Below are 8,778 nucleotides of genomic sequence, written 5' to 3'. Positions count from 1 at the left end.
ACCAAATGGAATTATAGGTGCATTAGATGACATCTTATGGTCTTAGATCCATATGATACTTTATATTATTGTTTATATTTTATAATTGTTTGTGAACATAGAGCATAGAGGTTTTTTCTCACTACCATAGAGGATATCCTATGGCCTTGGGGCCACATGGTCTCAATATTGAGCGTAGAGGATTTCTTACTAGCATAGAGGGTACCTTGTGGCCCTAGCTCCATAGGGTGCAAACATAGAGTATAGAGGATTTCTTATTAGCACAGAGGGCACCCTATGGCCTAAGGCCATATGGTGAAAACATATAGAATAAAGGGTTTCTAACTAGCATACGAGGCACACCTTGTGCGCCTAGGGCATAGAGTGACAACATAGGTCACAGAGGGGTTTCTTACTGGCATAAACGGCATCTTGTGGCCCTAAGACAACCTACAGCCTTAGAGACATAGGGTGTCACATAAATAAAGTTCCATATGGCTTTGAAGCACTAGATCTCTCTATACATTGAGACCTGCTAACAATCCTAACCCTATGGCCTTGAGGTCATAAAGAGACATATTTTGGATTATCTTAAAGTCATAGATATATCTACAAAGAGCAATATGTAGCCTTAATGCCATGGTGGCAATAGATGGCATCTCATGGTCTTATAGCCATAGGATACTCTATATTATTGTTTTGAATTTTTAACTATGAAATAATAGTTTGAATGTTGTTTAAATTATCGTGTATTTAAAATTTGATAGCATGCTACAAAACCATGACCAAGTATTTTGTTATACGTGGATTAAGGTCACCAAATTTATGACAAGAGTGTTAAATAGTATTTGTCTTTACATATTATCTTTTTTAATTGTTGTAATCAATCTAGAACTTGCTTAAAAATTAAATCAATCTATAACTTGCTTAAAAATTATATCAATTGGTTTTTCTAACACCTCATTTTTTGAGAAGCTACTTGGGTGAAAGCTTGTTAACCTGTCGCGCTTTTTGTGCTAGTTAGCAGTTTCAAGTTAGCACATCTTCAAAAAGTTGGGTGTCCAGTAAATTTTTTACAAACAATATCAAAATTTGTCGGAGGTTATACATTTGGATTCCTTGTTTCAAGTGCTTTCTATTGATATATCATATGTCATAGATCTTGGAGATGTAGCTCAAGTTATTGTACTAGTTAGCATATGTCAAAATTGTGCTAGTTAGCATTGTCCGGGACATGAAAAAGCATGACAGGTTAACATGCTTTCACCCACTTCTAGAAGCATTTGTTGAAGTTTGAAAAGCATTGATGTCATACAAATCCTAATTAAAATTGATGTTTTTTTTTTATTATTATTTTTTTTAATGTGTTCTAGCTTAAAACACATGAGCAAACTTAAAATAAGGTGAGAAATTTGTGGAGATCCAAAAATAGAGGTTTTATGAGTAGCAAATTTAAAGTTGCGTTTTTAGCCACACAAAGAGATTTTTTGCAATTCTTTCTACGTTGCCTTGTAGATCAAACTTGTTTCCATCGTTATGAGTACCTGGAACTTAACATTCTCAGTTTGTATGACAAAGTTATGAAATAAACAAATTGCCACCAGTAGCAGGATAGCCTACAAGCAGCAATAGGTTACCTTACAAACAAATATACACAGGTAATATCTCTTTTGTTTCATCCAATCAAGAAGTGATTGGACTCTTTCATGATGGTAAAAAATGATGTTTTGACTTTGATTATCATTGTGAATTGGTTGCACGAGTATGTTCTGTTGGTTGTTTTGTAGACGATGCAAAAATCAATGTGTGAAACAAGATCTGTGCAAGGTGTCATGATATTGGAATTGTGACCGTGTTGCGATTCCAATCACGATCATTGTTGTCATCAAGAGATTGGGATTGAGACTGTGATTGAGATTGAGAGTGTGATTGTGATTGAGATTGAGATTGTGCTCAAGATTGAGATTCAGATTGCGATTGTAATTGAGAGTGAGAGTGTGATTGAGATTGAGATTGAGATAGCTCGGGGGTGGTCGGGAGGTTATGAGACGATCTATGCTCTTCTTGTAATAATGATTACCTTACATCTATAAAAACTCTTTATTTCATCTATTTATTCTGTGTACTTTTTATTTTTCATTATCAATGTATTTTGCTCTCCCCTGTCGCGTCACAGCTTGCATTATTTAAGAATATTTTATCCAAAATTATAGGGGCCAAAAAATCCTCTTAAGCAAGGCACGATGAGAAAATCTACAATAATCGCAGATTTGCATAATATCACTGAATAGAGTAAGCATAGAGACAAGTAAGAAAGGGCATTGAAAGAGAACACAAATAGAAGGGGCTGCTCTATACAATGATGATTCTTATTCAAGTAAACCTTTATCAATTCCTTACTTAATTACAAAATATATTTGTGTTGTAAAAAGAAGCTATTGAAGATACCTCTTGCAAGACAGAAACCCACAAACTTCCAAATAGCTAAATTTTTTGTCATGTATAGCAAAAGAAAGCATGTTAGCTGAGCTCACATCTTAATAATATATTGATTAGAAAAGAATTTTAATTATTTATTTAATAAAAAACATGCTTAATTGTACCTCTCAAGAGGAAACTTCTCCAAGCCACATTCTCAATTTGTAGAGAGCTTTGTGGCTTTAGTTCTTGCTAAATAGCGAACCCACTTGCAAGAAAATGAAGCCCACTGCTTGCAATTGAAACCTACATCCCCTGCATACAAGAATAAATGCTTCAATAATATATAATCTCTTCAATCACTTTATTTTTCTAAAGCAATACTCGTGTGGAAAACTAAAATGTATCGCTGTGTTTATAAGGAATGTTATTAAGCAAAGAAGAGAGCTGAAACTTCTTGTGAAAGTGGTGTAAGAAGTAGATTACCTTATTGAAATAGGTTTGCAAGAAGCTGAAGAAGAAACAAGGCATGTGCAAAGAAGGATATCATAACAATGTATAACAATGTGCTAGCTGTCCTAGTTTACACAACATTAATGTTGTTGGCCTCTTTGTTGTTGCTTATTATGATAGTGAGGTTATCACAATTGTTGTTGCAATCCAACTTGATTGTGCTCACCTAATCCTATGAATCCCATGGGAGTACTCACCTCTCCTTTTTTCAAGGTTGTATCCTAGGAAAGATGTTAAATTCCATAGTTTGCACAACATTTCTACTACACACTAGTTGCTTTGATGTTGTTCGCTTTGGTAGTGATATCATGAGTATTGGTGTAGCTAGCTGCAATTGTGCTTCTTGTAATCTTATGGGTGCTTTGGTGGTCATCTATTGGCAGGTTTTCACTCTATATGTGCTTTCTTGGAGAGGATCTTTGTGCTGGATGCCTTCCTCATATTTGATACCAAGGAGAATTGCACTTCCTTAACTGCCATGTTCAAAAGTGAAGAAGTTTGTATTGTATACCAATTTTTCAAGTGATTGTTTTGCAAGGGAAATGTCTCTTCTTATTTTAATATTGGCATCAAGCTTCCACACCTAATAGATAAACAAAGTTTCAACTAAGAGTGTTACATATTGGATGCATGCTCCAACGTGATTACCTAACTAGGGAACCATGGTCCTACAGGTTCACTGTGAAGCAGGGATGAGAGAGTGTGAGACCCGTTCTGAGATAGTCTTTATCATGATATAGCTATGGTGCAGATGGAGTGTTGTTAATCTCTTAAATTCTAGGTTTCCCTAGCCATGGCGTAAATGGAGTGTTGCTAGTTTCATGCGAAGGATCAATAAGTGGTTCTATAGAGCACTAGTCCGTGCCCTAACATACAACAACTTAAGAGCAATACTCTACCGTACCTTTTACCAATATCGTAGCTAACAACATACTGCTCTACTGTCCTCTAGTTTCTTTCACTTGAGCCAAATGTTCTTGATGAATCCCACTTGATTGCTAGTGTTACCACTATTACAATGGGTGAGAGAGGCTAGATATCCTAGTTTACATAGCATTGTTGTTGGCCGCTTTAATGTTTCTTGTTACGATAGTAAGGTCATGACGGTTGTTGTTGCAATCTGCTTTGATTGCGCTCGCCTAATCCTATGAATGCTTTGGGAGTACTCACCTCTCCTTTGTTCAAGCTAGTATTCAAGGAGAGAGACTAACTTGCACAACATTTCTACTACCCACTAATCACTTTGATGTTGTTCGCTTTTGTAATGAGGTCATAACTATTGGCATAGTTTTCCTGAATTGTGCTTCTCTTAATACTATGGGTACTTTGGTGGTCATCTATTTGAAGGTTTGCACTCTATATGTGCTTTCTTGGAGAGGATCTTTGTGCTGGATTCCTTCCTTATACATAACATGGAGAAGCATTGCACTGCCTTAACTACCATGTTCAAAATTGAAAGAGTTTGTATTGTATATCAACTTTTCAAGTGATGTTGTTTTGCTTCATCATTTTGGTCTTTTTGTAATAGAACATGGTGTTGTAGTAGTGATAAGTGTACAAAACATCTCAAATCATCTAGTTGTGCAAAGGAAAAGTCTCTTCTTATTTTAACATTGGCATCAAGCTTCCACACCTAAAATACAAAAAGAGTTGCAACTAAGAGTGTTACATACTGGATGGATGCTCCCATGTGATAAGCTCACTAGGGAGCCATGGTCCTAAAGGTTCAAAGTGAAGCACGGATGTGGAAGTGGGAGGCACACTTTGAGTTATCCTTGCTCATGATATAGCCATGGCATAGATGGAGTGTTGCTAGTCTCACAAATTCTAGGTTTCACTAGCCATGGCCTACTAGATGGATTTTTGCAAGGCTTGTGTGATCGTACTAGGGAGACCTAATAGATGATAAGTCAAGCACACTTCTCTACCATACCTTTTGAAAATAGCATAGCTAACAACATATTGCTCTACTGTCCTCTAGTTTCTTTCTCTATAAACACCATATTAGTGCATTTTCGAATGTCTTAGTTCTCACTTTCAGTAAGAGCTTGAGATTTGACACATGGTCAAATATTAGAGAAAGTTTTAAGAGCAAGGCTTGGAAGTTGTTTTTCAAGTACTACCTTGTGGAAGGCTCTGGTGCAAAAAAATAGTTTGAGATTTGACCATATGGACAAATCTTCAATACATTGATGGTTCCCTAATTGTCTCTAAAATCTCAAACTCTCTAATATTGTTTTTATAGACAAATGTTCTTGATGAATCCCACTTGATTGCTATTTTTACAACTTTTACAATTGTGTGAGAGAGGCTAGTTGTCCTAGTTTACACATCATTGTTGTTGGCCACTTTGATGCTGCTTGTTATGAGAGTGAGGTCATGATTGTTTCTATTGCAATCCACCTTGATTATGCTCACTTAATCCTCTGAATACTTTGGGGGCACTCACCTCTCCTTTTCTCAAGGTTTTATTATAAGAAATATGCAAACTTCCATAGTCTGAACAACATTTCTACTACGCACTACATCGGCTATGGACGCGGTAGTGGTTTCTCAGCAATAAGCACGCTAATAGTCGCCATAATATACACGCTACTATTACTGTGCTAGTTACCACGTTTATTACCGCGCTTATTGTCGCTAAATGCTAATTCAAAAATAAAGGTGCTCATTTGGTGGGGTGGCTCAAATGAGCACCTTTATTTTTTACCTGCATAAAATAACTAAACATCAATTGTTTTTTGGAAGAGTATAAAAAATACCAAAGAATTGAAATTGAATTCACTTTACCTTGACAATTTAAAATGCTGAAGATCAACTATTTAAAAAAGTTACAATAAAAAGTAAATAGTTGTATATACATCGTGCCACATCAGGACTTTACGAAAGTTTGGACAAAACATTTTTCTATCTGATCCTCCTCTATCTTGTCGTCGTCCAGAGGCACGTATGTTGGATCACTTTGACTCTACATAAACCCAAACCAAATTAAAAAATTATCAACAGCTCAAAACAATTGATACAAAATTACTTGTTTAAACTTACCGCTCGTAGTGGTCCAACCGCCGTGTCGAATTTCTCACGAGATATGTGGTTGTTTTCAAACAACCATCGCCAAGTATCAAATTATGTATGTCGCTCCCGATACTTGACCATCTCCCTAGTTGGTCGAGAGAGAGTGATATTTTCCTAGGTTAGCAATAAAAATACCAAATCATCAACTACAATCTTTATAATCACTGATCCACGTTAAAACTCAATAATCTTACATATTTATCCTTCCAAGCTCCCTTGCCTCCTGAGCCATAGTGCATGGGAGTTTGTCTTGCGCCTGCCTCGCATTGTTGTCTGTATGATGAGCCCATCGCAGCTTGATCGCTCTTCTCTTGAATTGCCCACTCGCCCTCCGCGTCTGCCATGTTGCAACCACGGTAACTCCTGTTTGGATCTCTGACCTGGTTGGCTGCTGCACACCCCACACTGGACTGCTTGCTTTTAAGAAATGTCTTTATGTAGCCCTCCAACCATTGTTGTGAAAAACGTTGATCGGGGACCTACAAAACGCGGTAAAACAACGCGGTAAACACTTGGAGATTTTCATAGTGTTGCAAAATCGACAATTGCATTTGGTTGCCGGTCTCGAGCTCTCTCTTTCTATGGTAAGCATTCTTCTTTTTGGTTGGTCGATTTTGCATTGCCTACAACATTTATCGCTTGCTACGACGCGTACCAGGTTCTCGCTTGTGGGTCGCGTCTAGGAGTTTCCCTTGTCGAGCTCTATGCATTGATATGCCATTTGCATGATTAGTCGAGGTAGGGGCTGATTTGCTCTAATCACGATCAACCATCAATTAGCTGAGACTCAAGCAATTAGTGATGTTAGGAGCGACTTCTAGATGCCCTTCAAGCTCTTGAGTGGCCATATTGGAGTTGGAGTGGAGCAAACCTACGTGGGTCCATAGACTAGAGACCCAGAGGGGAGGATATGCATGCGAGTAGCTTAGGTCTTACACAGGGGACAGAGTGTTGAGGGTGCATAGTGCCCGACATGCCTATGTGTTTCCATGCCTTGGTCGGGTCTCTACTGACATGACGTATGTTAGTGCATAGCAAGTGTGCTAGGATAGATTGGAAAGGTAAGTGCATTTTTGGAGTGCATCATTCCTCATACGTACTCTATATGATAATTTCGAAAAAATAGCTAGCTTCTTGTAAGTGATATTTGACTGGATTGGCAATAAAATATACAGGAGGGAGTAAAAAGGTAAAGACTTTTAGATTTTAAATTGATTGGAGGGATATATTTAATAACCAAAAAAGTCACACGAGGGATATATAAATTAGGGCAAAAATGTTAACAGAGGGGTTTACTTAATACCCTTTGAATGCACGTGATACACTTTGATTTGCAGGTTGATATGTTGGGCATGATGCCCTACCTCCAGCATAACTTCCCTCAAACCGTCCTCTACATCAAGCATAACTTCTCTGAATGTTGAGCTTTCCGATTGTCACACTAAAAGCATAAAGCATGACATCTAAACCTTTTAGAAAGCACTAAAACTAATATCAGGTTTACATTGCATGTCTTAGGAGTTACGAGAAATGTGTATGTGTACTCACTGTAAGCTTTGCGCAAACCAGAAAAAGACAAAGTAGGGAAGCAAGAGAGCAACGAATTGAGAAGATAACAAAATAAATCATCCGATTCTTGAAAAGAAATGATTATCTTGTCATCGAATTCATGAAAAGGCTATAACTTGTCTGAGGGGCAATATAGTTAGATTAGAAAAGTAAAACATTGGGAAAAATCCGTAAGAACGTGCTTCTAGGAAAAATGTCAATGGAAATGGTTAATTAGGATGGCCGGCGGCAGCTTGCCATCCAGCACGAACTCTTGCTGCCCCTCCAGCCTCTGCGTGCAGTCATCAGCACAGATGTAGTCCGGCCGCGCTAATGCCTTCCTCACATGATCAACTAATTTCGCATCAATATCTGCAGCATGTACACCGAAGGCCAAATTACAAACTTATTGATCAAGTATGGTCCTGCGTGTGCATGAGGTAGCGTGCGTGTGTGTGTGTGTGTACTGTGTGTGAGGGGGGAAGGGAGAGATATATAACCTGTAATTCTCGGACGTGCGGCCTCGACACGCACACTCATAATCGTCATCATGTAATTAGGGATTGCCAGCATCAACAACAGCAGGGCCGTCACTCTCCTTTCGCTCATAGAATTCCTGGCAGAAATCGCCATGATCACTTGCAGCAACTATAGCTTCTAATCACTAAAAACGCAGCAGTCAAACACAACTTGTTAACGCTCCGCTCAAAATCTTCTGCATGCCTTCTTGCGCAAGGATCTGTTTTATATTGTACAGGGCATGCCTCGTGTTGAGGGCGCGATAAATACTTTTCTTCGAAGTTGCCCCACGTCCCCCCTTCAAATACTAGATTCTCCCTCGCCTCTTGTGATGGCTTCCACCCTTATTGTGCGGTTTAACTATAATAAATGTTACCATATACATTGATAGCCGTTTTTTCGGCTCTTTGTAATTGCCATAGTGAGTTACCTCACCCTACCAAAATCACCCAAACACTGTGGCTATCCCTACCATTTCACTGTACATAGGCGTGCGTGAGTCATGGGACTTTTCCCATATCTTCTTAAAAACCCTCAGCTAGCTAGTCACTGGGCTAGGTGAGCCAAAAAAAATAAAATAATAATAATAATAATAATAAATAAAAAAATAAAAGTATATTATGGCCTCTTTGTGTGTAAATATTTCATTGTATATATGGCCTAAATATAGGGATTTTTTATAATTATTTTGGTATTTTATTTAAATATTTCTACTTAGGTGTGTGT

At 37.9% G+C, this 8,778-nt stretch overlaps 1 protein-coding gene across 1 annotated transcript; it reads right to left on the bottom strand.

The window, feature by feature from the left end:
- Positions 1 to 7,750: 7,750 nt before the first annotated feature.
- LOC147439177 (uncharacterized) lies at positions 7,751 to 8,166 on the bottom strand. The gene is made up of 2 exons (XM_086483981.1): positions 8,034 to 8,166; positions 7,751 to 7,905 (listed from the first exon to the last, which is right to left on the bottom strand). The coding sequence occupies exons 1-2, from the start codon at positions 8,164 to 8,166 to the stop codon at positions 7,751 to 7,753; spliced, it is 288 nt and encodes a 95-aa protein (XP_086340107.1).
- Positions 8,167 to 8,778: the final 612 nt, after the last annotated feature.

The sequence above is a fragment of the Adiantum capillus-veneris genome, chromosome 16 (assembly GCF_014529385.1).
Source record: "Adiantum capillus-veneris isolate H3 chromosome 16, ASM1452938v2, whole genome shotgun sequence".
In the NCBI taxonomy this organism is placed as follows: Eukaryota; Viridiplantae; Streptophyta; class Polypodiopsida; order Polypodiales; family Pteridaceae; genus Adiantum; species Adiantum capillus-veneris.
The sequence above is the reverse complement of the archived record's forward strand: the minus strand, read 5'-3'. Positions and strand labels throughout refer to the sequence as shown.